Source organism: Drosophila guanche, unplaced genomic scaffold (assembly GCF_900245975.1).
Source record: "Drosophila guanche unplaced genomic scaffold, DGUA_6, whole genome shotgun sequence".
NCBI lineage: Eukaryota > Metazoa > Arthropoda > Insecta > Diptera > Drosophilidae > Drosophila > Drosophila guanche.
The window spans coordinates 573,679-601,159 of NW_022995744.1; the positions used below are offsets into that span (position 1 = coordinate 573,679).

The 27,481-nt window shown below is 41.5% G+C and overlaps 8 protein-coding genes across 9 annotated transcripts in view; 1 reads left to right on the top strand and 7 right to left on the bottom strand.

Moving 5' to 3' along the window:
* The window catches only part of LOC117580381 (zinc transporter ZIP10), an 8,470-nt gene extending 7,458 nt beyond the window's left edge, over window positions 1-1,012 (bottom strand). The window contains exon 1 of the mRNA XM_034266918.1: window positions 732-1,012. Within this exon, the coding sequence (XP_034122809.1) occupies window positions 732-872 (141 nt within the window). The 5' untranslated portion in view covers window positions 873-1,012. The remainder of the gene's footprint in view (window positions 1-731) is intronic.
* LOC117580385 (39S ribosomal protein L39, mitochondrial) overlaps window positions 1-10,483 on the top strand; it is a 19,361-nt gene extending 8,878 nt beyond the window's left edge. For both annotated transcript variants that reach the window (XR_004573565.1, XM_034266922.1), the window contains one exon: window positions 10,254-10,483. The gene's annotated coding sequence lies outside the window, so the exon portion shown is untranslated. The remainder of the gene's footprint in view (window positions 1-10,253) is intronic.
* LOC117580411 (large neutral amino acids transporter small subunit 1-like) lies at window positions 1,230-2,570 on the bottom strand. The gene is made up of 3 exons (XM_034266958.1): window positions 2,561-2,570; window positions 2,026-2,429; window positions 1,230-1,959 (listed from the first exon to the last, which is right to left on the bottom strand). Exons 1-3 carry the CDS (start codon window positions 2,568-2,570, stop codon window positions 1,573-1,575), a joined length of 801 nt encoding a protein of 266 aa, XP_034122849.1. The 3' UTR covers window positions 1,230-1,572.
* On the bottom strand, window positions 2,583-8,740 carry LOC117580382 (Y+L amino acid transporter 2-like). The gene is made up of 4 exons (XM_034266919.1): window positions 7,694-8,740; window positions 3,841-4,059; window positions 3,150-3,745; window positions 2,583-3,083 (listed from the first exon to the last, which is right to left on the bottom strand). Exons 1-4 carry the CDS (start codon window positions 8,007-8,009, stop codon window positions 2,697-2,699), a joined length of 1,518 nt encoding a protein of 505 aa, XP_034122810.1. The 5' UTR covers window positions 8,010-8,740; the 3' UTR covers window positions 2,583-2,696.
* Window positions 10,484-10,707: 224 nt separating the features above from the next.
* On the bottom strand, window positions 10,708-12,289 carry LOC117580384 (angio-associated migratory cell protein). The gene is made up of 3 exons (XM_034266920.1): window positions 11,335-12,289; window positions 11,065-11,272; window positions 10,708-10,999 (listed from the first exon to the last, which is right to left on the bottom strand). Exons 1-3 carry the CDS (start codon window positions 12,194-12,196, stop codon window positions 10,786-10,788), a joined length of 1,284 nt encoding a protein of 427 aa, XP_034122811.1. The 5' UTR covers window positions 12,197-12,289; the 3' UTR covers window positions 10,708-10,785.
* Window positions 12,290-15,683: 3,394 nt separating this feature from the next.
* On the bottom strand, window positions 15,684-17,730 carry LOC117580380. The gene has a single exon (XM_034266916.1). It carries the CDS (start codon window positions 17,599-17,601, stop codon window positions 15,697-15,699), a length of 1,905 nt encoding a protein of 634 aa, XP_034122807.1. The 5' UTR covers window positions 17,602-17,730; the 3' UTR covers window positions 15,684-15,696.
* A 4,086-nt stretch (window positions 17,731-21,816) lies between these two features.
* Window positions 21,817-22,659, bottom strand: LOC117579410 (enhancer of split malpha protein). The gene has a single exon (XM_034265289.1). The coding sequence runs from the start codon at window positions 22,593-22,595 to the stop codon at window positions 22,143-22,145; it is 453 nt and encodes a 150-aa protein (XP_034121180.1). The 5' UTR covers window positions 22,596-22,659; the 3' UTR covers window positions 21,817-22,142.
* Window positions 22,660-24,503: 1,844 nt separating this feature from the next.
* On the bottom strand, window positions 24,504-25,026 carry LOC117579514. The gene has a single exon (XM_034265420.1). It carries the CDS (start codon window positions 24,950-24,952, stop codon window positions 24,713-24,715), a length of 240 nt encoding a protein of 79 aa, XP_034121311.1. The 5' UTR covers window positions 24,953-25,026; the 3' UTR covers window positions 24,504-24,712.
* Window positions 25,027-27,481: the final 2,455 nt, after the last annotated feature.

Sequence of the window (27,481 nt, forward strand, 5' to 3'; positions counted from 1 at the left end):
TGGTACGCAACTTTGATGGTCACTCTTTTTCTAATACAGAGCGTATTACATGTATGTTCTATAGCAACAAACTTCTGTCAGTATGTCGTAAATGCAACAATTCAATAACTTATTGCTACAAATTCATTTTACTTATACAAAATATTTATTGCTCCCGGCCATAAGCCCTTTGCGCTAATTTGGCGTAAACAGCCACCAAAACTGGTCATTGGGACAATAGTGCATTTGCACCTCAGCTGTGTTTTGTCAAATTTTAAATTTTTTCTTCATCTGTCATCTACATCTTCTACACTTCTCACACTAACACGCTCGCCGCCCTTTCATAGACCCAAATACTGCTGACTTGCGGCAGACGCAGGGGCACCCCGTAGTTGCTATAGGGTTGTGTTTCCATAAAGATTTCAGGTTGAATGCAGTGATGCGATTATAACTGTTGTTAAAATGTACAGAAATGTTTCACTTTCACAATACTCATATATTTGTCGTACACCAATTTATTTTTTCTCTTGCCCCGTGTCACCTTCTTTTAGCGATTACCAGTTTTCTGTCTTAGATGATCGTTGGTGCACTATGCCCGGTCCACAAAAACTCACTAATTGTTTGCCATAACATCAGCAAAAAGCGCCAGAGTACATGTCCGTCTTTGTTTACCTCGCCTCATATATCCCCTCTTTGTGTGTGTTTACAAGACTTGTTGGATGGGCGGCTGTTTTTGTTGTTGTTGTTGTTACCTCAAAGTTGATGGTCCCGCCATCCCCGTACTTTTGGAATATTTGCTCCAGGTAGCGGTTGTACTCCAAGGAGGTTTGTGCCATTCCTAGCAGTGAAACGAGGCACAGGAGGCGTACAATTAGCACAGGTTTAGGGGCCATTTTAATAACTGAACACGTATGTGGTAAACTTTATTGAACGCAAAGCGGAACCCTACTGGGGGCTGATCGTCATTCGTGCGTTCCGTTTCGACGACTGCCTATCCCGCTCAACGGTCTTTTTGAAATGACGGTTTTGCCGACGCAGCGTTTCTATACAACGGAAAGGAACGTGCTTCTCGCTCGCCCCATATCTGTCTCTCTTTATATCTCTCTCCACATTGCCTCTGCGCACGCGCCAGCCACTTACTTACTGTGTTTTGGCGGAGCTTTTCGGGAAGCTTTATTTTGCTTCGCGCCTTACTACGCACGCTCATTCACATTTCTTTTTAATTTAATCCTTACACAGAAGAAATTCGGTTTTTACATTTTGCAAAAGTTACTTCGAATATAATAAAATAAATTCTAAATTTCCTCTTAAATACTATGTAAAAATTGTTAAAATATTGGTTTTGTCTTTTCTTGGCTGCTGTTCCGAGGAACTCTTTTTTGTTGTGGAAGGGAGACAAATGATATATAAAATATGAATAAGTAATAATAAAAATTCGCGCCAAGTTCTGCTGCCAGAATGCCTTTGAGTTATTTACAATAACACTTCCGTAATGTTGTGCGTAGAATTAAAATGTTCAATATTAGCGATAGCTTGAGACTTGGGCCCGATCGATGCATTCGCTGAAGGCACCTTTCCTGCTCTCCTCAATCTCTAATCGAACTTTTCCTGATTGGGCATACAAATAAAGAACTTGGAGCACCACAGATTGATGGACTGCGAGGTGTCCGCCAGCCACTTGACCGGATGGTGAATGGTCAGATAGTAGATCGGAATGCCGGACAGGATGATTATTGTGCCAATGCCGACTTCATAGGGCGATTGCGAGCACGAGGATATTACCAGGAAGAGGCAAACGATCAGATAGATGATCGGCAGTGCCAGGTTGACGCGAATGGGTCGCTCCGCCTTGGGCTGCTTGTAGCGCAGCCACAGCAGTCCCGATACCGAGATAAGCGTGAACAGGGCCTCCACATAGCTGACGTAGTTGATTAGCACGTAGGTGTCCTTGATGAACAGCAACAAGAGGGTGAGAACGCCCTGAAGGATGAGAAAGAAAAATTATAAACTATTTTTATTATTGGAAAAGCATCAAGTGGGACACACCAGGAATATCAGCGATGGCACTGGCGTAAGACAGTTAACATTGATGAGAGAAATGGCTGCTGGTAGGTGTCCGTTGCGTGCCCCTACGAAAAACAGCCTAGACGATGCAAAAATGGCGCCATTTAGCGAGCCAAAAGTCGAGCAGGCCACTGCAAAGGGCATCACCCAAGACATATAGTCCAGCATCTTGTCCCCAAAGGTGACTGCCACCGCATCCGATGAAAGTATTTCGTCGGTGGACAGCACCGAAAAGTAAGCAACGTTCGTGACCATATAAATTATCGTCACTAACGGCATGGAGATGCAAATGGCTTTGGGTAGATTGCGATAGGGGTCCTTCAGCTCCTCAGTGACAAAGTTGAGGTAATTCCAGCCGGAGTAGGAGAAGAGGCCACTGTAGAACGCTAGATATTAATTAATTATAATTAATTATTTTACTTTTCCTGACTTATTAAAGTCTAAATTTCATAAAAAAAAAAACCTCACAAAATCACCATTTTTGCATATCAAAGCTTAATATTTTTATACATTATACATAGATGCATTTGTCNTATTTACAATAACACTTCCGTAATGTTGTGCGTAGAATTAAAATGTTCAATATTAGCGATAGCTTGAGACTTGGGCCCGATCGATGCATTCGCTGAAGGCACCTTACCTCTCCTCAATCTCTAATCGAACTTTTCCTGATTGGGCATACAAATAAAGAACTTGGAGCACCACAGATTGATGGACTGCGAGGTGTCCGCCAGCCACTTGACCGGATGGTGAATGGTCAGATAGTAGATCGGAATGCCGGACAGGATGATTATTGTGCCAATGCCGACTTCATAGGGCGATTGCGAGCACGAGGATATTACCAGGAAGAGGCAAACGATCAGATAGATGATCGGCAGTGCCAGGTTGACGCGAATGGGTCGCTCCGCCTTGGGCTGCTTGTAGCGCAGCCACAGCAGTCCCGATACCGAGATAAGCGTGAACAGGGCCTCCACATAGCTGACGTAGTTGATTAGCACGTAGGTGTCCTTGATGAACAGCAACAAGAGGGTGAGAACGCCCTGAAGGATGAGAAAGAAAAATTATAAACTATTTTTATTATTGGAAAAGCATCAAGTGGGACACACCAGGAATATCAGCGATGGCACTGGCGTAAGACAGTTAACATTGATGAGAGAAATGGCTGCTGGTAGGTGTCCGTTGCGTGCCCCTACGAAGAACAGCCTAGACGATGCAAAAATGGCGCCATTTAGCGAGCCAAAAGTCGAGCAGGCCACTGCAAAGGGCATCACCCAAGACATATAGTCCAGCATCTTGTCCCCAAAGGTGACTGCCACCGCATCCGATGAAAGTATTTCGTCGGTGGACAGCACCGAAAAGTAAGCAACGTTCGTGACCATATAAATTATCGTCACTAACGGCATGGAGATGCAAATGGCTTTGGGTAGATTGCGATAGGGGTCCTTCAGCTCCTCAGTGACAAAGTTGAGGTAATTCCAGCCGGAGTAGGAGAAGAGGCCACTGTAGAACGCTAGAGCAATATATCCCGGAGAAAGATTGCCCCCGCTGAAGGGCTTATCCCAATGCTCCGTATTGCCATCCGCCAAGTACCAGACGCCCGCTCCGACAATAACAAGAAGGGCCACCACCTTGGTTCCTGTGAATATATCAGTCACACGTGTCACCCACTTAACATTGTAGCAGTTGATCACGGTCAGCACACCTAAGAGCAAGTGTCAATCACAATTAGTACACGTATCTTCCTCGATGGATTATCATTATTATTCCATTGTTTCTAGGCTGTTTCCACAAACTTACATATCATGGCAGCCGCCAGCAGCTGTACGGCCTCAGCGGGCGCCTCGCAGGAGGGCCAGAAGGGCTTCAGAAGGTACTGTGCAAAAGTCAGGGCTGTGATCGCATTGCCCGTGGGCACCAGAATAAGCAGGGCGACCCATAGATAAAGAAATGCAGGCAGCGGACCAAAGGCTGTTCCAATATAGGCGTAATCTCCTCCGGATTTGGGTATCATAGTGCCTAAAGCGAGAGAAGAGATAGTAGTAAAAATCATTAAGAGAGACATACATATGTACGTATATGCATAACAGTGCTATGACATATTCGCGTAGTTCTGCCCTGCTCATCGCCGCTTATGTTGTAAGGAATGTTCGAATGTATATACTTAACTGATAATCAATTTTATTAGATCTCGCACTTGGTAAATCAACACCAGTTACGAGTATAATGAGAACGAGTAGGAACGTGTGAGACGCTCGAAGAGTAAATAGGGAGGGTATTTTTGCACAAAGTGGATGTGTGTAACGCACAAAAGGAAGCGTTTCTGACCCCATAAAGTATATATATTCTTGATCAGCATCAATAACCGAGTCGATAGAGCCATGTCTGTCTGTCCGTCTGTCCGTGTTGTTTGTCGGCTAGTTCTCAGAGACTATAAGAGCTAGAGCCACCAAATTTTGGCTCCGGACTGCTGTATGCTCACAGTGAAACCAGTGTATTTCAAAAATTAGCTACGCCCCCTTCCGCCCCGCAAAAGGGCGAAAACCTCCCAAATCCACAATTTTGAAGATAAAAGAAAACTAAAAACGCTATTCCGTATCTATCAGATCACCAAATTGGGATCCGATCGGATCCTTATTATAGCCACAATGGAGAAATTAATTTCCGGTGGCTAAACCCACCCTGTCCCGCAGCTTTTGTTGCTCTTTTTACATTCTCTCATTCACACTCTGCTTCTGCTTCACTCTGCCTCTGCCTCTGCCTCTGCCCTCCCCCTGCCGATGCCTCTGCCGACTTTTAACCCACCCCGTCCCACAGCTTACATTTGTTTTTTTGTTTTGTGCGGGTGCTGCCTCTGCCGCGAGTCTGCAGTGTGTGGGTCTAGGGAAGGGCGGCGAGATAAAGGAGCATGTTTGTGTGAGTAGTGTTGTTGATGTAGATGACAGATGAAGAAAAAATGTAAAATTTGACAAATAAGCGCTGAGGTGCATATGTAGTACTGAGTGCCGGGTATAAAAGTTGTGACGCGTAAGAAGCGTCTCACACGGCCCCTTTTGGTGTGCGGACGGTGCCTCTGCCTCTGCCTCTGCCTCGAGTCTGCAGTGTGTGGGTCTAGGGAAGGGCGGCGAGATAAAGGAGCATGTTTGTGTGAGTTGGTGTTGGTGTGAGAAGTGTTGTAGATGTAGATGACAGATGAAGAAAAAATGTCAAATTTGACAAATAACCGCTAAGGTGCAGATGTAGTACTGAGTGCCGGCTATAAAAGTTTTGACGCGTAAGAAGCGTCTCACGCGTCCCTTCTCGTTTAATATCGAAAAAGTCGACTTGGTCCCTTAAGTAAAAAAGTATCGATTTTGTCGAGTAGTGTAATTTGAAACACGAAACGATTCTTGAAACACACGGGGTTTTTGAACAATTTTAGCTCAGCCGTCTCTCCATAGATTTTGGCGAGCAATACCTTAAACGGCGCCCAATTAATGCACCTGTTTACAAAATAGAGGACACAGGAAATACTTTTTCTCGACTTTTCCTTTGATTTTAAAATCAAAATATCGTAAAAAACCGCAATCAAATCAAAATTTTTGCATTTCAAAGCTAATTATTTTTCAAACGGTAAACCAAAACCACAAAGTGTGTGTATGTACATTATATATGCATTCATCAGCTTTACAGAAAGGCTAATTTCATTACAACCAGATGTAAGATGTAACTCTAAAAACCTGTAACAATAAATATCATACTTGAAAAATTCGTAAAAAAAAGTGTTGCCATAGAATTAATACCATTGTTCTTTAACACAATGTTAAGCCCTCAGTCTAAAAGAAAAAGTCAACTTGGTTCGAAGCTGAAAAAAAGTTCGATTTTGTCGAGTTTTAAGCTCTTTTATTTTCTGTTATTTTGGGAATGAAAGTCTTTAGAGCGAGTATTCACTGTTCCAATTCAATGTTGTGTCTGACCCTTATTATTTTCTGCTCCTCCCCCCTCTGATTCCAATCAACAGAACAGCTTGTCGGGGAACTGATTTAATGTGTCCATTGAGAGGTCATCTTGATGAAACTGAACTAATTTCGATTTTTAAAACGAGTCTCCCGAGAAATTGCTCAGTGAATATACCAATATTACTGTGAGTATTTCTCTCTCGTTGATCATTTCATCCTACAGAATCCTAACTCTCGGTCTTGGAAGCAGAGGGGGGAGAAAGGGGAGTATGTACTTATGTTCATTTGTACTACTTTTTACTTATGTAACGAGAAGGGACGTGTGAGACGCTTCTTACGCGTCACAACTTTTATACCCGGCACTCAGGACTACATCTAGATGTAGAAGACATCGCCAACCACTAGATATCGTTCACATTACAGAACACGTAGTAAGAGCCTACTAAATAAAATGCATCAAACAAATTGGATCGGTTAATATTTTCCAATTTATGAGATATACAGCAATAAAATTGGTACATTCTTGGACCGATAGGTTTCACAGCAAATTTTTCGAAATTGGCGCCATCTATGAAAGTTTCTTGTACGCAACTTTGATGGTCCAATGGTCTGGACATTGTGTGCAATAATGACCCATAGGTTTCACAGCAAATTTTACGAAAGTGGCGCCATCTATGACAATTTCTTGTACGCAACTTTGATGGTCACTTTTTTTCTAATACAGAGCGTTAAAAACCGAGTCTTGGTTAAAAGTCGGAAGAGTCAACGCCAGGGGGAGGGCAGAGGCAGGGGCCGAGTGAAGCAGAAGCAGAGTGTGAATGAGAGAATGTAAAAAGAGCAACAAAAGCTGCGGGACAGGGTGGGTTTAGCCACAGGAAATTAATTTCTCCATTGTGGCTATAATAAGGATCCGATCGGATCCAAATTTGGTGATCTGATAGATACGGAATGGCGTTTTTAGTTTTCTTTTATCTTCAAAATTGTAGATTTGGGAGGTTTTCGGCCTTTTGCGGGGGCGGAAGGGGGTTTGGCTCATTTTTGAAATACACTGGTTTCAGTGTGAGCATACAGCAGTCCGGAGCCAAAATTTGTGTCTTTAGCTCTTATAGTCTCTGAGAACTAGCCGACAAACAACACGGACAGACGGACAGAGAGACATGGCTCTATCGACTCGGCTATTGATGCTAATCAAGAATATATATACTTTATGGGGTCGGAAACGCTTCCTTCTGTGCGTTACATACAACCGTTATTCGCACAAATACAATTACCCTATTTACTCTTTGAGTACCGGGTATAAAAATGCATGTACACATGCCTTCAGTTATAATGTACAGTGTAAATTTTGCAGCTTTTGCATTTTGGAGATGATATTAATATTTCGATGTAAAAAGATTTCTCGATGTTCATAATATTAAATATTAAATTGTAGGAAGGTTTGTTTAGCCCCAACCTCATATGAGTATTTTTGTTAACCACAGCGCTTTTCGTTCAGGTTCTACCATGGTTGTCTTACACTCTTTTCACCTATGTAAACAATGCCCCTCCTCTCCCACATGTTACTCCACTTTCCATATGCTGACCCATAATGTGCTGTCATCAGCCGGAACCAATAACTGCCAGCAATGCAGAACCGCCAACCAGGCGAAGGCTTTCGAGTAGACGAGTATTATCAGCAACAAACAAAGAATTACATGGACGGCCCCATTACTCACCCAGTTCCGCGTAGCACAGAGCGCCGACCATACTGAGAACACCACATAGCACCCAGACGATGAGCGATTGTCCAATTGATCCGGAGAACTTGAGCACACCTTTGGGGCTGACGAAGATGCCGGAGCCCACTATGACACCCACGATGATGGCCACACCATCAAGCAGGCCGATCTGTTTCTTGAGCTTCACGCCGGAGCCCTGGCTGTCACTGTCAGCGATGGAGGACTGGTTCTCCCGGCTTAGCTGCTCGGCGGCGGGAGGCATCTCAAAAATTTGTCGGGGTATAAGAGAATCGCTCGCCTGAATACGCGCCATTATACACAACTTTGGTTTGGGCTTTACTCAAGAAAGAGACTTGAATTAGGGGTTGCTGGTGAGGAGCTCTTGCGTATCTCTAGGATTTCCTGTTTCCTATAGCGAGGGTTCCTGCTTTTTTTTTAACTTTTTATGTAAACCTTTGTAAGACCATTGCTTTTATTGTTCTCCCGATGGGGTTTTGCGTTGCTTTACTTATTTTATCAGCACAATTTAAGCGTGCTCAGTGCCAGCGTGGAGCTCGCCCGTCGATTAAAATACAGTTACTTTTATTTCGCGCTCTTCCAAATGCCTTTATTCAGTTTTCGGTTCTATTTCATACTCGCGCACACACACGACACAACACTCGTCTCTCGCACATGTACATACATATATATGTATGGAAATGTAGCTTATCGGAAACACACGTGGTGTCTTTCAAAGGGGAAGAGTTCGCTGTCGAGGCATCTTCGAGGGCTACCTCAATCACTATGGATATAAACTATAACAGAGACGACATGTGCAGGCCACAATAAACTACCATGTACATACATATGTACACATGTATTGTAAATAAACTTCAATATTTCCAGGTCGGGTCGTCGACGACCGCTCCATGCACACGCTCTGTTCAAAGTAAGTTTGGAATTCATTTTTAGCCCCCTTTATGAAGCGGGTCTGGGTCTGCGTCTGTTCTTGCGTCTGTCTGGCTGCCGGTCCTCTGCCGCGACGCGCTCTCTGCTGCTCGCAGAGCACGGCATGCCTAACTATGGCTTTCCACTCGGCTGTGGTGTTGAGGTGCTTGGCGCTCTCCAGGTTTTCTCTTTACCTGTCGCTCCACATCATGCCTATCCTATCTGTGTGGTAAACAGTTTCTAGCACCTAGCGCATCGCTCTGGAAGAGGAATATGCTTCGGACTCTCTATCGAATGATGCAAGAACCATCATGAATTTCAATGTCTTGCGACCGATAGACCTCAGGCTCAGAGCAGCGAACTTTTGCTGCCAAAAATACTTGAGGCCAAAGAGACGTTTCTTTGCTCTGCTGTCTCTTCAGACAATGTTATCGCTCTTAGTCTATTAGATTCTGTTAGTCAACGACCTTTAAAGATATAAATGAAATGCAGTCTCTTGGCATCTAATCTAGTTGAATGGCTTTATGGGAAATAGCGTTTTTATAATATGCAAATTGTGTCATCAATAATACTTTTAAGGATTTCTGATTTCGGATGAACACTACTTTTAAGAACAACTTTGTGGCTTATCGATGAGTAAAATATTAATCACTTGAGGCCTTTGAGTTGGCTACCACACTAAAATCGCTGAGTAGGCAATGCAATATTTTTGATCTTCTGCATGAGGCTTCTTCCGCGTTGTTAAAAATTCTTGTGACTGATTAGCACTCCAGATTCGGAAGTATTTTACACGGAAAATACACACATTAATGTTTGGGTACATATAACACACATAAGTATGTACTTCTTGTGACTGATTAGCACTCCAGATTCGGAAGTATTTTACACGGAAAATACACACATTAATGTTTGGGTACATATAACACACATAAGTATGTACATACATATGTGTGGGACTTTTGTTAAACACTTGAGCGGATTATCATAAATAAAGTTGGATTAGATGAGCTCACGGGGAAATAGAGGAACGGACCCGTTCCGTACCGTAGGCGCGTGCATCTGACATTTCAAACTGTGATAATTCAATTGTGTTCTGTGTACTTTTAGTTCCCCTATGAGTATCTGGACTAGCTTCTCGATCAGAGCTCTCCCGGCATAAAAAAGAACACAGCTAATAAACAAAACAAATGTAGCGCCTCTGCAGGCTATTGTGTCTATGCTCTGCTCCTCTGGTAATCTAATTGACAGAGACGCACACAGAGCTCGCTGTTGTTCAGTGTGCACGTCCGAGTCCGCAAACATAACCGCATTTATGCAGTGGTTTCGGGCCCCCGTTTGCAGTTGATTTACTGTAAATTCGTGTGACTTTTATTGTTGTGTTCGAGGTTTTTTTTCAAGTTTTGCGCGTAACTCACACATGGAAAATCACAGAATATACATATGCTCATGTGGAAAGAGAAAATATGATGGATCACTTCCATATGCAATTTTCGTTAATATGTTTTGTGTTGCTTCCATTATGCCACGAGTCGTGTGTTTTCATGATCAACCTTAATATTTATATTTTAATACACTATATTATACTATATTAATAATAATATATGTATGTATTTCGTCATTATTAATCTAGGCTAAATATTTGTTAAAGTCCCATCACGGGTTTCGGACCAGGCTACCTAGAAAACTCGCATTAATTCAAATGGCTTGAGAGCTCCAAGAAATTTACCCGCTCTATGGAGAACCAGACGCACTCAGAACCCGAATCAGACTGAAATCTCTTTGCTATCGGCGGGGTATGCACTGCCCACCGAAAAGCTTGATTAAAATAATAAAACAACGAAATAAAGACGAATATGTAAATCCAAAAAGTGTTGTTTTTGTTTGACAATTGTCGGACACTTTGTGTTGGTCACTGTGTATGTGTGTGTGGGTGTGGGGAATGAGAACAGGCAAAAGAAACATGCATATACTCATGTGTAAGAGTATGTGTATGCCGCTCTGGCACCCCACCATCGTGACACGCATGCCACCCACCTCAAGAGCGGGGTCCTATAACATTGCTCCCTCTTTACATTTACACTGGATTTATCCTTTACATTCATATGTATTGTCTATTTATGTACATACACTGAAACAGATCGTTATCATTTCTAGCACCTACTTTAGTCGCCCAGCGGCGGAACCTTAAATATCTTGGCAGTGGTGTCTTCAGAAACGGACAACAGCTGGTTATCCATAGGCTTGTAGGCCAATTCGTAGATGTGATAAAAGTGTCCAGTGAGGGTGAACTTCAGGGTTCCTGTGCGGGCATCGAACGCATTCAGATTGCCGTTCGATGTGGCCGCCAGGATGGTGTTGTCGTTCAACCATTTGAGTCTGAAATAGACACATAAAACTATTAGTACCATTTATCAACTGGCGAGGACAGCGAGGAGAGTCACCTAAGGACGCCATCGTTAGGCACTGGATTCTCGCAGACAGTGCGCAGCGTATACTTTGAGTAGTCCCATATGGATATGTGGCCGTCCAGCGAACCGCAGGCAAAGAGTTTCAAGTCCGACGAAGCGGGAGCAAAGGCAATGCACTCGATGCCGTGCTCCGACTGCACCACACTGACGGGTCCACTGTTGGTGCAGAAAAGCAGCTTTCCTAAATTTTAAATTGGTCTGGATTAGAGAGACAACTAGTCAACGGTCCCATTAGTATCTCACCTCCTCCCTCGGCGCAGATGTAGAAGGGCGAGTCGAGCTCACAGGCCACCACAGCGTGGGTGATCTCGCCGAGGCCCATCGGGTGCTGCTCGTTCACCTCCATGAGCACTTGACAGGTCTTCAGGTCCCAAAGCTTAACGACTCCATTCATATATGCCGTTAGCAGCTTCTTGCCGTCACCACTCAGTTCTCCGGACTCGCACCGCGCCCCCTGACCAGCTAGGATTTTGCAATCTCCACTGGGAATGCGCCAGACATACACTTCGCCGCTGTCGCTGCCCGACAGGAGCACATGGGCACCGCGATGCCAGAAGAGCCAGGACATGTCGGACATGGAGTACGCCCAGACCTTTGTTAGGATGGGACGCTCCTCGCGCAGTTCGCTCACTTTGAAGACATTGATCTCGCCGGCCAGATCTCCCGTTACCAGGTAAGCGCCATCGTGACTAAAGTGCACCTCGGTGATGGTGTCCTTATGGTCGGTGATTTTGTAGAGCACCTCCCCGCTGCTCGTATCCCACACAAAGGCCAGATCGTCCTCACTTCCTGTTACCGCCCAGGTGTACTGCGGGTGCAGGCTGCACGCAAACACCGGCGCTGTGTGGCTGCGGAACGTGAGCACCGCCTCATCCTTCATGTTCGCAATGCGCTCCCGGTCCCGGATTGACTCCTCATCCATATCGTCATCGCCGTAGTCGTGAATGCCCAGACTGGCCTCCAGCTGCTCCAGCGTCACCTCCTCCAGTTCATCCTCCTCCTCGTCCAATGGAGGTGCGGCATTCGCGTCCAGCTCTATCTCTTCCAGTATCTCATCGTCGCCGTCTTCAAAGACTGGGCGATGCGGTGGCGTATTGTCGCGCATAATATAATCGGCTTGTTTTATTTGTTTGTTTTACTTTTTTTATAAAGTAAACAACACGTGGTTGGCGTACAGTGTGACCGAGACTTTTCGAAAAAAAAATACCGTCTGCCCTCAGAAATGTAACGAAATATACCTTGCAGTTGCTAAATATACCGATGAAAAAAGTGAAAATCATGAATAAAAAGTCCAGTTTAATGTTTCAACAAATGTTCATGTTCATTATAGAAGTAGTCTAACAGATTTTCAGACATATTTACATGAAAATAACGCAATAAACGCTTTGAATACAAGTTTACTGGGAGACAAAAGTAGACAGTAAAACATTAAAACCAAATATGAAATTTCTGCAACATAACATTCAGTCGATTAAAGCAAAAAAAAAATGATCTAGAATTTTTCCTTAACAGTGAGAACGTCAGCATTGCCATTCTGGCGGAAGTGTTCTCTCATGATCTTAGTTTTAGAAAAATAGCAAATTATAATCTCATTGAAAAACACAGAGAAGATGGCTATGGAGGGGTGGCCTTCGCTCATAAAAATAATTTAAATCTAAAAAGAATCGTTTTTGAAACCAATCGAGAAATTGTAATAGCTAAGACTAGTGGAAATTTACTAAATTTTGTCATCTCATCTGCATACTTTGAACCCCTGATACCACTCACCATTTTTAAGCAGACAATAGACAGGCTCATAGAGAAGCTCGATTCATTTGAAAGATGCGTTATAGCAGGAGACTTCAATGCAAGACACACTGACTTTGGAGACACAGTAAATACCAGGAGAGGAACTTTTTTGAGGAAGGCTATGAATAATGCGGGTTACATACTGGCAAATGATGGCAGTGTTACTTTCAGAAGAAACATTGATGCAAATGTAGGCTCTGTATTGGATCTAACTTTTGTGAAAGGAATCAAAATAGAAAACTGGAAATGCGGAAAATTTTTCCTGGGAGGCGGTTATCATCATCCGATAGTTTTTGTTATGGCTGGAAAAAAAAAGAAAGCTGTAAGATTTTTTGCCAAGAAAAGATTATTAACAAACATAGGTAAAATAAATGGAAGTATAGAAAGTCTAGCAAAAAATTTGGGCAGAGAAATAAAAGCTGCAACATATCAAATAGGACAAAAACAACTAAAATTATGGTGGGATGAGAGTCATGCTGAACTTTTTAGGGAATTCCGTGACGCACAAATACAAGCAAATGCAGAACCTTCTTTTCAAAAGTTCTGCAGAGCGGTTGAGGCAAAGATTAGCTAGCCCGTAAAATAACAGAAATTAACACAAATTCAACAGAAGATGATAAATAATCTTAAAAACCATCACACAGAAACTTTAGAAAAATTTGATCAAGAAAAAGCGAGAGGGTTTTTGGTATTTCTAAGGGAACAAATACCTGTGGAAGCCAGAAATATTAAAGCCTCAATGTATGCTAAAAAAAATTACGATAGTCCTGAATTCACTGTGGAAGATCTCGATGAGGTTCTTGGCCGTAACAAGAGAACAGCTGGAGGATTGCATAAAATCACGTATGAAATGTTAAATGCTTTGAACGTTAGTTGGTTTTTATAATAACAAAATAGCAAATTGTGACTTTTCAATGGGATGGCGTTCTATAAAAATCACACCTATACCCAAAAAACATAAAGATCTTACAGATATTTAAAATTTTCGCCCAATATCACTGATTTCGGTCATGGCCAAAACTGTAAATTCAATCATTAAAAACAAACTAGAAATTTACATAAATAAAACAAGGTACTACCTTACAGATCGTATGCATATCAAAAAAACAAATTTGCATCGATGTGCATAAATGATGTTATCAATGTAACTGCCTCAAAGAAGAAAAACAACGAACATGTCGTACTAGCTTTTGTAGACTTAAACAATGCGTATAATTGTGTAAACTTAAATTTCTTAAGTATGATAATGAATAGTGAAAAGTTTCCAAAATGAACACAGACTGTATCATGAGTTTCTTATCAGTTAGAATGTTAACGAGAAGGGACCTGTGAGACGCTTCTTACGCGTCACAACTTTTATACCCGGCACTCAGTACAACATCTGCACCTTAGCGGTTGTGTGTCAAATTTGACATTTTTTCTTCATCTGTCATCTACATCAACAACACTACTCACACCAACACGCTCCTTTAGCTTGCTGCCCTTCCCTAGACCCACACACTGCAGACTCGCGGCAGAGGCAGCGCCCGCAAAAACCATAAAAACAAATTAAAGCTGTGGGGCGGGGTGGGTTAAAAGTCGGCAGAGGCATCGGCAGGGGGAGGGCAGAGGCAGGGGCCGAGTGAAGCAGAAGCAGAGTGTTAGTTTTCTTTTATCTTCTAAATTGTAGATTTGGGAGGTTTTCGCCCTTTTGCGGGGGCGGAAGGGGGCGTGGTTCATTTCAAAACCAATCTTGGTGGTTTAAGGAAGAAAACACAAGAGTGTTTTTTCGGCAAGCAACTCTTTTTTGAGTTCAAAATTTGCAGGATTCTAAATTTCAACATAAAGTACCTGGTCAATGCGGACTCATCGTCTCGGACCAACCAATTTCGCTGTAGCGATTAAATTAAAAAAAAAAAAGAATAAAAAAGGAGTTAAGACCAATCCAACACCAAAAACAATTCTAGCCAAAAATTTGCTATATATTTATTTTGTGCGTGGAACGTAAACACTAACCAAATAGTATAGTAGACTATCGCTTCATAGAAACGAAACGTCACCGCTCAATGTGCGTCTTGAAGTCCCAGGCCTCTACCAAAGTCTATACCATTTGGTTAGTGACGTAACTAACCCAGGCATTCGAATCAGCTGTGTTTTGTAAACATGTGTACAGCAGTGGCAGTTTGAAATTTAAACTGAAAGTACAAAAGTAGCAAAAAGAGCTGGTAGTTGAATTGAGAATGCATTTGGCATTTGCCTATAATGAAAATGGTTTGCCAAACGTCCATTATTGCCAAAAGAGCACAAATGGCAAATAATTAATTTCAGCAGCCGGCTGTTCTCTCAGTCCACACAAGCTATTCGTATCGATATATCGACAAGAATCTGTGGATTTTGTTAACGTTGGTGGATACTTAAGAAACAAACAGTTAAAACAAAAACTTTGTGGCTCGGCTTTTTTTTATATAAAGTTTGGCAGACATTTTTTTGTGGTGCTGGATACCAGTTTTTTTTTGCAAAGCCAGCTTTATTTTTTTGCCAGCTTTTTTTCCCCAAGCGATTTTTTGAATTTGTTTGGGAGAATAAAAAATTCAAAAATACTAGTGAAAGTACTTGAAAAGGGCTGCAGAGTATGTGCAAAGAGGTATGCACAACGGTATTGCTTAGTGGGGCAACAGTGTTCGAAAACATGAGAAGTGCGCGAAAGTTTTAAATGTTTAAAATATTGTAAGAAAGTACACGGAACAACTATTAATGTGATTTCATCATAAACTTTATATTTTCTCTTACAAAGGATAGCTTGATTTGAATATAAGGCAGGAGTTTTATATGGTTTAACTAGCTACGCTTTCCCGAACTACTCTTTACCGATGCCGCCATAGCCTTAACTCTCTGCTGGAGTTCTGACATGGTCGGCAGCTCCCCCCAATCGCAGTCCGAGTTGCAGTTTTTTGCATCCGCTTCGGTCTTCTTGATCCTCGCGTTCAGGACACTCAGCCGGTCTCCCAGGCGCTGCTCCAGGCCCCCCATGCGGTCCAACAGGATCTGTTCGTAGGTCTGGTTCTTCGGACGGAGTCCTTTTAGCTTTGCCTCTAGCTGGTCCAGTCTCCGGTTCAGCTCTTTTAGCGACTCATCCGACGGCTCTTCATAAATATTGGCCACGTGAAAGTTAACATCTTTCTGTCTCTGTTCGATCATAAAACCGATGAATCTTTGCCTCACCTGGTTTATAGATTTAAGATGTGCTGCCCAATTTAGCGAGCCTGCAAGATCAACTATTCCCGGAGCTTTATCATTCATTTCGTTCACTTGTGCCTCCAGTAGGCGTACACTAGTTGATTGTTGACCGAGTCTTTGTTTCTTTTGAGTTGGGCACAATTCTCTGCACAAATATGTGATTTTTCGGATATTTGCTTCCTCAGCCATCAGCAATCTTTCGGTACTTTTTAGAGTTTCACTTGTTTGATTCAGTCTTTCCTGAAGAGAGCCCAATACTTTCGTTGACTCAGACAGTGCGTTAACTGATTTCAAGTCTTCCAAACATTTTTCTATATTTTCCACTATTTTCTCTTTCTGACAACAACTTTCTGTGACCTCAGATGCTTGACTGTTATGTAAGGCTTCTAGTTTTTCGAAAAGCTTAATTTGACCTGAATGACTCCTCTCCAAATCCTTTTGCTTGTTGGTCAAGCCTGTTATATCTAAAGAGAAGGTATTCCCTCTTAGTTTTTCAACAAGCTTTTCGAACTCTTTTTCGAAAGACTCTAATTGCTCGGACCAGGCGGGGCAGCACGTGCCAACGGATGGTTTTTCCCCTTTTCCTCCCTCGGCTAGCACCGAGCTTAGGTACTTCAATCTCGTCTTTAGATTATCAATGTCTGCGCCAATAAAACCCGAGGACTGCGCTCTCTTGTAGGGCTCTATTCTGTGAAATTCCAGTATGAAATCGATGCCATCATGGACTACTTCCACCCGATCTCGCACGGGCTGATATGGGCAGCAACTTCTGCGGACGTGGCGCTCGAGCTTACCCACAATTCTCGGCAACTTCTTGATTAGTTTATCCAGACTTAAAGTTCCATTGATCTGCTCATATATCCAAACTCCGATTTCGGTGTACGCATTGCAACTACTGACAGTCAAGGGAGAAACCGTTGTTGACGAAATTGCCGTGGATGTCGTCGTCAATTGTGTGGATCGTCCTGTTGTTGTTATAGTTGTTGTTTGTGGTGGTTTCGGATTGGAAAACATGCTTCGATAGCACATTATTGTTTTTCGAAGACGGAGCACCCCCCACAGATTAATCTTAATAGCGTTGTCGAATTCCTTGACGATAGGAACGAATTTCTCGACGAGAAAAAGGTTCTTCACTTCCGTCTCCCACTCGGCGACAGCCTCCCAAAACTTGGCTAGATCTTTTTGACTGAGGCCTGGAGGAATGCACTTGGCCTTCTTGTAATCCTCCTTGATGCTAACATAAGTTTCTTCCGGACCTAGGGTTTCTTCGTTTATATCCTCGTCGTTGTCCTCGTACTCAATGTAGTCGTATTCGGGCGGCGAGTCCCAGATGAGGTGGCATATTGCAACAATCTTGATGCATTGTTCAAATTTTTGTGATTGGGTCAAGCTTCTAGATATGGCTTTCTGGCTGGAACCTTCTTTTGTCAAAACTTTGGTTTCCCTGGGCTGCAAATGACCAGCTACCAAAAGCAAGTGCAGCACCAAATACGCTTTTTGAACCATCAGGGGGTTGATTCTTGGTAGTTCTACTTGCGCTCTGGGGCTGGGTTCTATTTACCATGAGTGGACTGCTGCCCTGGCTCTTTGATCTACACCTGATTGCATTCATTCTATGGCCTACCCTCAACTCAACCAACCTTCTATAATTCTATTTGAAATACTGTTACGAGCGGAACTATTGCCACCCTCTTCTAGGGACGGTTACTTCGCTTCGTTTTTGGGTTTTTTTCTCACGGTTCCTTCCGTGCGTGTCGGGCTCGTGATCAACGTACGCATGGAGAATGTACCTGCCACAGGGATAACAATTTTTAGGGGTGCAGTCGGGAGTTATATTGTTTTTACCTGCTGAAGAACCTTTATAACCGCTAACTGTTCCCCCGACTCCGTCGATGGAGTGAAGCGTATCTCGATATTTGTTTCTGCATTTTTTCCACTGATTTTGTTCTATTTGTAAATAGTCCCGCATCTGATTGACTTGGTCATGAGCGAACGGTCATTAAACTTAATTTCCCAAGGGGCGTAAAGTGGTCTTCTGCATACATACATATGTACATTTGTATGCACATACGTACCTTCATGCATTCGTGTATACATATGTACAAGTGTATACATATATACATATATGTAGACTTACATGCATTGAGAATGCACATAAGAGTGGAGAATGACTGCGCTTGTGTGCGGCTGTGAGGGACGTTTCTTGTTTTGGGGTCCGATCTCGAGATTGTTAAAAACAATTCACAGTCTGTGGGCAAGAGTGGAAGTGGGGGCGAGGTGCGGCTGGCTGACCCTGGAGATGCTGCTGGTGCTGGAAGAGTACGTGAATACATAAGTATTTACATACATACATACATATGTACACACGCGCGTGTGGAAGAAGATTAAATGGAAACAAATCTCATACACACGTAAATACTATTGGAATATAACATTGTTGACCCGCCAAGGAAGAGATACGACCCGAAGAAAACAGAAAAGAAGATACAGAGACTAAAGTACAGCAATAAAGTGAGGGGAAATAGGTGATAAACATAAAAATGGGTAGCCCAGTGACTGGAGATAACAGAAAAGGGAGTCGGACCTTGTTCCCATTCCCTCTTGCGTTCCGGCATAAATGCATTATACATTAACATGATAACAACCATGTGTGTGTGTGTATGAGGATGTTGCATGTTGCTTATCTCCATTTACGTGGAGCGACGTCAATGTCAGCGCAGGAGGCCGTGACTTGTATAAAATCAAGGCGATCGCTGCCTTTACCGTCAGTCGAAAGTAAACCGTTAAACGCAGCATCTACTTCGTCGCTCTCGTCACCCAATACCTTTGAGGGGGAGGAGAGAAGGAATGTAGAGCCAAGATGGTTCCAGCTTTAAGCGCGCTCAAAGCGCAGCCCCCTACGCTTCGGCGTTTGCCGCGTTACGTTAAGTTACTTTACGTCGCGTTGGTTGGTACTGAAGCTTTAACACCGATTGGCTCTCGGCAGCGCACTCATTCGGAGGAGCATAGCGACGTGCAGAGAGACAACAGCATCGGGCTGGAGGACAGTGCAATGGGGCCTTGAAGGGTATCACCCACACGCACTCACACATACACACACACACCGTGCAGATGCTGTTCGGCGCCCCTCAAGGTCAAATCCCCACAACTTAATGTGCAATATTGTATATTTATTGTTAGATTAAGTTCGTGGAACGTGTCTCGGTGATTGCTGCAATTAATCTTTATTTCGTTTTTTTATGTTTAATTTATAAGCAAGCTCTTTTGTTACTGTGTTGTTTTTTATTACGTAATTTGTATTGTTGTACAAAACAATAGACCGTTAGGCTACCGATACTGTTACAATTAATCCGATATCGTGTCGATTTAGAAGACAACGTAATCGCTGACGTCTTCCATTCTATATAAGAGAATTCGTTTTTTGGAAATTTTTTGAAAATTGAATAAAACCCAAACCCAAACCCAAAAGTTAATACCCTTTTTTTATGCTCTACATGTTTCTTGAGGTTCAATATATATTTTTTTTTTATCAATTTTGATTGAATAAGGTCCGGCCCAAGCTTCAATAGGATTTTGGACAATAATGTTTTAAACACTGGCTCTCACTTTGCTCTGGTTGCCGGAATTTCACTTATTATAATGCTTTTAGCATTCCCCCATCAAATTTTGATGAAATTCAGATCCAGGGACTGATTTGAACAAGGTAAAACGCCGATCTTTTCAGGTGAAACCCAATTTCTGGCGAGCTTTCTTGAGTATTTCGGATCATTATCTTGTTGAAAGATCCTTTTTAAAGGCGTTTTTCAACTGGAATATGAATGTAATGTATTAAAAATGTATGCTAGCCTACACAATTTTGTGCAATACTACAACGAAAGGATAGAAGGTAGCACTTCATATGGGCTGGAACTCATAGGGCTCAACCTAACATGCCCAATCCTGTTTTTTCAATAATTTGTGCACAAGTCTGAGGTCGCCAAACATGCTCTTTTCTGTGAATGAACAGCCCATTTGAATGGTATCCGTCAAAAGTTATGAAAAACAAGAAGATGGAATGCAAACGTGTATAGATTTCTTTGGTTTTTTAAAGCCTACATTCCACTCTATTCAAATAGGTATCAAATCTTTAATTTGAAAGTCTGGAAGTGTCTCAAAAAAGTCTTTGAATGTGAGGAGGTGCAACACTAAAATTTCATTGAACACTACTGTACATTGTTGTATGTCAATAGCCGACCCGATATAGACATGTATTTCTTTTCGTCCGTCAGTCTTGATAAGCGCATGGATATCAGAGACTATAAAAGCTACAGCAAGGAAGTTTTTCATAGAGATTTAGGTAAATAGGTAGGTAAATGATGGTAGGTTGTGATTTCACACTGTTAAAATTTTATTTCAAAATTTTGCACAGCGGAATGGGTCGGAAAAAGGCGGAAGTCCACAATTTTAAAGATTTGAAAAAACTAACAAAACAAAAACGCAGTTCCTTAGAGAATGGCCCTATCTACCAGAACCCTGAAGAAGTGGATCATTATTATAGCCAGAATGACGAACATCAAATTCATAAATATGTACATTTGTACATATGTACTATATGTACAAACACTGCACGAATCAGAGAGTGGAATGAGAGAGTGTGGAAGAATTAAGAAAAGCTGCTGGAAGGGGTGCAAATTAATTTATCCATTCTGACTATAATAATGATCCAATCTAACCCCAATTCATTGATCTGGTATATATGGTCATTCCCTGCGTTACTTTAAGATTTGTCTTATTTTCAAAAATTTGGATAATACAAAATATATATTATATAATAATAATAAAAATTTGGGGCTAATTTTTAAAATATGTACACTTGTATCAGAGTGATTTCACTGCAGTCTGTCAGCATAATTCGGTGGCACTAGCTATTTTAGTCTCTAAGAAAGAGCCGATGGACAAGATGGATCATTATATTGATATTTTGTCAACCAAAAAATTACGATATAAATATATTTTTATTTTGAAAAGTTTCGATAAGTTGAAATTTTGATATGTTTTTGAAAACCCAAGTTCCATTGGAGCTAGAAAGAAAAACCAAGTGTGTGGTTTCAATATATTTTTGGTGTCCGTTCGGCAAACAACTCTTTTTATACCCGGTACTCAAAGAGTACCCATCCAGATACCCCATTTGCATCCAGACTTCTGTATGCTCACACTGTTACAAGTGTATTTCAAAAATGAGATCCCTTTCGCCCCCGCAAATGAGCAAAAACCTCCCAAAAATACAATTTTGAAGATAAAAGAAAACTAAAAAATTCCGTAGGAAATGACTATATCTATCAGATCACCAAATTCGGATCCGATTAGATCATTATTATAGCCTTTTTTTATAAACGTACATCTCCCACATGTAAGAAGTACGTCAGTTGTATTGGAATATCCTTAATATCCTAAGGGACGGCAGATTGCAAATATGTTTATACATACATATATACATACATAAATATATACATGTTTGTGTGTGAAGACGCACGCAAAACGGAACATTTCACTATATTGGCATTGGTACGAATCACTGTAATAAGCGTGTTTGTGAGCGGCAGCGCATCAGCAGCGCCCTGTCCTATACCCTTTAGATAGGGACTTGCCGAGCACTGATATACAGTCATATTGCAGAAAGTCTGTATTTTCCGTAAAAATAACATGATAAAATCTTTTAAAAATATGTTTATTTTTGACTTTTTTTTTAACAAAATCTTTTACTCTTTTTACTCTAATGTTAACAATTGATTCTCATTTATGCACAAGAAAAATGGAGAAAATTGTTTCCACCTCACCTCCTCAAAAATGTTGTCACCCAGCCGCTTTTTCGGCATTTGTAGTAAAAATTGCCAAAAAGCGGTGCCCATGGTAATCCCAAAATCGACGAACCAAAGTCGAAGTGCCCAAACTCTGATCTGCCCGTCCCGCTAGAGCCCTAGCGCAAGGTGGTTGCAGAGTTGTCCAAAACAATTTTTGAAGAACCCATGTTAGAGACGCTTAAGTAGTCCCAGCTTCTGGCTGACGCTTCACGCCTGGGCCCACCGATCGAGGAAGTTCCATTCAATGGCATAGGGCGCGCTGTCTTGGGGCTGCACCGAAGTCCAGAAGAAGGTGCCGTCATTGGTGCGAGCAAAGTGAACGGGAACATAGTAGTCCTCTTGGTCCATGGTTTGCAGTTCCCCAGAGCCGTTTTGGTTGTAGACGATGATTGCATCCGCCTTGGCGCACTGGCGGATTTCCTCGAGGAGGCGGCTCTCCAGATGCTCGTTGGCCATATTGTCCATGTCGTTTTTGAGCCAGTCAAACTCGGCCTCCTTCTCGATGGAGGCAATGTAGGAGCTGCGTTTGGGCAGCTCTTTTTTAAGATGGAAGATGTGACCCAGGAGTGGCTTCAGGAGGTTCTTGAGGCGACGCGAGGGTGATACTTTCGAATTGTACATAATGCTGTTGCACTTCTTTAGCTTGGTGATACTCGACATTATGAGATTTTTGTGCGTGTTGAGATGCTCTCGATTAGACGGTCGGGTGGTATGTGATGCTCTCTCTAAGAATGGAGGCGCTATTTATACATTTTCTGTATGAAAGAGAGGCGCAGCATCACAGCCAATCAGGGAGTTTGAGATGAGGGCAGGTGCAAGAATCTGAAATTTCACACGTTTAGAAAAGGCAGCAGGTATGATGTGCAGGACATGAACGATCCTGTCTCCTGGCTCCTACTGATGCGTGGGAACCTCATGCACGCTCTTTCTTCCAAGACAATTATCCCTTAATGGATCCCTTGCGTGGGAATATCAAGAGTTTCAGGAATTTTCTCAGACTTCTTTGACTATTTTGGATTTGTTATGGCATTTCATCAGAAAAATTTTGGTTTTGTAACCGAAAGCCGACTGCATTGAGAGCAAAAAAACGAGAAGGGACGTGTGAGACGCTTCTTAGGCGTCACAACTTTTATACCCGGCACTCAGTACTACATCTGCACCTCAGCGGTGTTTTGTCAAATTTTAAATTTTTTCTTCAACTGTCATCAACATCTACAACACTTCTCACACCAACACGCTCCTTAAGCTTCCCGCTCTTCCCTAGACCCACACACTGCAGACTCGCGGCAGAGGCAGAGGCAGCGCCCGCTCACAGGGGTGGGTTAAAAGTCGGCAGAGGCAGCGGCAGGGGGAGGGCAGAGGCAGAGGCCGAGTGAAGCAGAGTGTGAATAAGAGAATGTAAAAAGAACAACAAAATCTGCGGGACAGGGTGGGTTTAGCCACTGGAAATTAATTTCTTCATTGTGGCTATAATAATGATCCAATCGGATCCCAATTTGGTGATCTGATAGATATGGTCATTCCTTACGAAATGGTTTTCTTTTATTTAGTTTTATTTTATCTTCAAAGTTGTAGATTTTTGAGGTTTTCGCCCTTTTGCGGGGGTGGAAGAGGGCGTGGCTCATGGAATGGAAACACTGGTTTCAGTGTGAGCATACAGCAGTCCGGAGCCAAAATTTGGTGGCTCTAGCTCTTATAGTCTCTGAGAACTAGCCGACAAACAACACGGACAGACGGACAGACAGACATGGCTCTATCGACTCGGTTATTGATGCTGATCAAGAATATATATACTTTATGGGGTCGGAAACGCTTTCTTCTGTGCGTTACATACAACCGTTATTCCACACAAATACAATATACCCCATTTACCCTTCGAGTACCGGGTATAAAAATAAAATTTTGCCTGTATTTGCAATGGAATTAGTGATGAAAGTAGTCAAGGCTCTGACTATCACGATCATCGGACTTTGATGGTTTTTTGTCCATTTACTGGGCCTTGTACAAGACCAGCGTTTTTATTTTATTGAATGTAATATTTGTGTATGCATATAAAATATATTTTATATTGCACGCTGTTGGAGGTACATTTTGAACGAGCCGTGTAGCTTTTCTCGTTTGGTCTAGAATCTAGATATTTCTGTTGATCTTTGTTCTCTTATTTTTGTTTATACATAGCCTTAGGTAGTCACCATGGTGTTGTCGGGTATTATTCTACCTGTTTCAATGAAATTTGAGATTTATTCTGTCCAATGCTCAATCCTAAGAAGGAGCGAAAAGGAACAAACAAAAATCAGAAACTGCCTTTGCGTAACAGGTTTCACAGTTCGGGTTCGGCTCATTTTTGTTTCGAATTTTTCGAATCAACAACAGGTTTGGATCAAAGGAAACAGGTAAAATAAAGGTAGCCGAAGGTTCTCTTAGGTTTTGTTTTTTTTTTATTATTGTGTCTTTGTATTAAAGGAAGGTATTTCGGGAAGGGATAAGAACTGCTTTTGGAATTCATGGAGAACCTTGGGAAATTAACAAAGGGAAAGTAGGAGTCAGAAATGCAAAGAAGTCTGGTCATATTATAATATTATGTATTTATTCAGGCACTTAAATATATGTACATAGATGGAAGACAATGATTTAAGCTTAGTTGGGTGCATTTGAATAATTTTTCACTTGTTGAGACGTTCAAGCTGCTCGGAAATTTAGAGACCGATTCCGGTGTAGTCTTAAAGCTCTTTCTAGGTGTTTAGGACGATCCTTTCCGTCCATCATAGTTGATGAAATTACACTGGCGCCGCTGCTTCCAACTCGTCATTTTGGAAGTTCTGTAATTCTTCTTCGCTAAGTACGATCACTTGAGGCAACCGTGCTTGGGTTGGCCAATGCCTCTTGGAGGAGATGAAAGACGGCTTGAGCAGTTTATAGGCCATTTTAATTAACTTCTTCGCAGCCTTTGATGGGGTGTAGGTCTTTTTCACGCTCACACGACTGTACGTGTTGATGATCAGAGTTTCGTAGGCCATATTCGCTGTTGGTTTGGAGTAGACTTATTCTGATACTGACTGTTCAACGTTTCCAGTATATTTGATGTCCGATTTGCAACTCCTGCTCGTATTTATAGGACCTGGCGAAACCAACCCCTAATCCTCAGCCAATCAGTGCTCGTCCTGTGGCAGGTGTTTATTGGGTTCTCCCTAACTGAGTGCCGCGTCACGCATTCCTTAACTACATATAACTAGGTAGCTCCGACACGATACGAGACCATTGCACGTGTGCAAAGTATTCCCCCAAATGGTTGGTCCTAAATAAATCTCTTCCCTGGCTTCTTCGTGGGAGAGTATAACTTTGTCGAATATTTATACATATGTACATATATATGTACATAGGTGGACGCGGCAAGCAAACAGAAAGATCGACAGCAACATTAACAAGAAACTTGTGGCCCTTTTCATGGGTCCTAACCGCCGAACTGGTAATTTGAGTGGCTTGTGTACGGGAGGCGAGGGATCGGGACGGTTCAGTTCGCTTCGAATTTATGCCTTGATTAGTTGTTGGATATTAATTGTTAATAGACACAGTGGAGAATAAAAGTGACAGACCCTCGTTAAACACATGTTGTCGGCAACGAGCAAATTTACAGGTCAACATTCAATAGGACAAGTACATATGTATGTAGGTAGGGTCCCTTTCAATACAGTGAACACTTGTCATCCTCTGCTGCCTCGGACACCTCAAACATTTTTCCAATCTCCTGGCTTGGTTTGGGTTTCTTTCAATCCAGATTTTAAGCAGATTTAGTCTCGTGTTAAAATAATTTGTGCGAACATTTAAATTTGTTGTGAAATAAATCGAATTCCAGTCGGATAGAGTTAGCTCTGGAAGTTGGGAAGTACAAATTATTTTGAATTGTTTAAGTAGAAGGAGAATAATATATTCGTGAATATTATGCTCGTTTCATCTCAAGTTCAGGCGTCAGTTTTTAATGTTCATGGAATGTATTTATGCACATTCAGTAAATGGAATATCTAAATAAAAAATGGTGATAACTATTTATTTATTATTTTATATGAACTATTTAAGTAGGACATACATATGTACATACATCCGTTTTTACAACTATTATTTCAACTTTTAGGCTCAATTCAACTTATCCGAGAGAAATGGTATGCTTTGAGAGATTCAGTTGGAAATATTTGTAAAGAAAAGTAATTATTCCGGTATTTGGGCTGCAACAAAAAATAGCACCAATTTCATAAAAGCTCAAAAAAACTTCAAATTTATAAGAAATTGCCCCAATATTTTATTAATATAGTTTACTTTATTTGTATTGAAAGGTTAATAATTTGTTTAAAAGCTTTTGGCAGCAAAAAAATGGCTCAGAGCCCTGTCATAAAATGTAACCTTATTTTCGCGTCTTTCCTGGGAGATTCATCTCCACAAATCTGGCAGGACCCCCAAATCTCAAACTTTTTCTTTGATTTCGTATTAGAAACATATTCTTCTTCTGAGCAAGAGAAAACATTGCATAAAAGTCACTAGGCTATCTATCTGGGCTGTTTTGGGTCATTTCCCTGATGAAAAGACACAACTCAACGTAATTTTCTATTGCAAATAAGGAAGCATTATTGTTTTATTATATAATAACAAAGCCATGTTGATTCATCATCGATTCCAGCACGGGTACTTAACAACCTCCATAATACGAAAGGCATGCATATTAGATATAAATATGTGTCAAAGGGTTGTGTTTTTCATTTGGTAATCGTTTTAAATAAGATCTAAAGTTTGTGGAACAAAAAGCAAAAATTTGTCCCCCTCCGGATCACAGGATCAATATCCATATTTATTTTTGCCAACTCCCTCTTGCTCTCAGAAACCAGCATTTTCAATCGAAATGGGGACATTACGCCAGTTCTTTTACGAGTTTCTTGTTGGATACATGTTTTAAAGCAATACGAATCATTTTAGATAAGGAACCTACTATTTTCCTAAATTAAGGATAGCTTTCTATTTTGGAGTCAAAGTTTTAATCCTTTGTTTTTTGTTTTTCCCTAAAGTGCTTTCGACGACTCATAAAAACTAATATTTTGTAACTGTCTGTTTACAAACGACTTAAGCTACCGATTGTTATATCAATTAAATACATAAAATATCAAAAAGCTCGGAAAAGTATAAGTTTATGTAAAATAAAACTTTTGGTTGTATTTTTGTTGCCAGTCAATTTCCTTTCTGTTTCGAAAAATTGCCTAAATTATTGAGAGCCGTCAAAATTGTATTATGACAAATTATTGGACAGTTGCGAAAAAAATAATAGCACCACTACAACACATTTTGTTCTTAGACAAAAAAAAGCAGTTACTGTTGCGATTGTTTAAAGTTTTTAGTTTTTTCATATAGTTAACAAAAAAAGTGTTGCCTTTCTTTAAATTTCGGACTTTATATTTTTTTTGTAACCTAAAGAAAAAATACCACAAATACCATTAACACTATTTTAAGTAAATCTCCGTAATTTCGTGGAATTGAATTTGTAAAAAAACATATTTATTAGTTTT

Excerpts from the sequence above, each read along its gene's own strand:
- LOC117580384 (XM_034266920.1), bottom strand. The coding sequence starts at position 12,196 with ATGCGCGACAATACGCCACCGCATCGCCCAGTCTTTGAAGACGGCGAC. Across the intron at positions 11,273-11,334 it reads CATCTGCGCCGAGGGAGGAG|GAAAGCTGCTTTTCTGCACC; the intron begins GTGAGATACTAA and ends TTTAAAATTTAG. Across the intron at positions 11,000-11,064 it reads CCTAACGATGGCGTCCTTAG|ACTCAAATGGTTGAACGACA; the intron begins GTGACTCTCCTC and ends TGTCTATTTCAG.
- LOC117579514 (XM_034265420.1), bottom strand. The coding sequence starts at position 24,952 with ATGGCCTACGAAACTCTGATCATCAACACGTACAGTCGTGTGAGCGTG.
- LOC117580380 (XM_034266916.1), bottom strand. The coding sequence starts at position 17,601 with ATGGTTCAAAAAGCGTATTTGGTGCTGCACTTGCTTTTGGTAGCTGGT.
- LOC117580382 (XM_034266919.1), bottom strand. The coding sequence starts at position 8,009 with ATGGCGCGTATTCAGGCGAGCGATTCTCTTATACCCCGACAAATTTTT. Across the intron at positions 4,060-7,693 it reads TCTGTGCTACGCGGAACTGG|GCACTATGATACCCAAATCC; the intron begins GTGAGTAATGGG and ends CTCTCGCTTTAG. Across the intron at positions 3,746-3,840 it reads GCTGGCGGCTGCCATGATAT|GTGTGCTGACCGTGATCAAC; the intron begins GTAAGTTTGTGG and ends ACTTGCTCTTAG.
- LOC117580411 (XM_034266958.1), bottom strand. Across the intron at positions 1,960-2,025 it reads TGCCATCGCTGATATTCCTG|GGCGTTCTCACCCTCTTGTT; the intron begins GTGTGTCCCACT and ends CTCATCCTTCAG.
- LOC117579410 (XM_034265289.1), bottom strand. The coding sequence starts at position 22,595 with ATGTCGAGTATCACCAAGCTAAAGAAGTGCAACAGCATTATGTACAAT.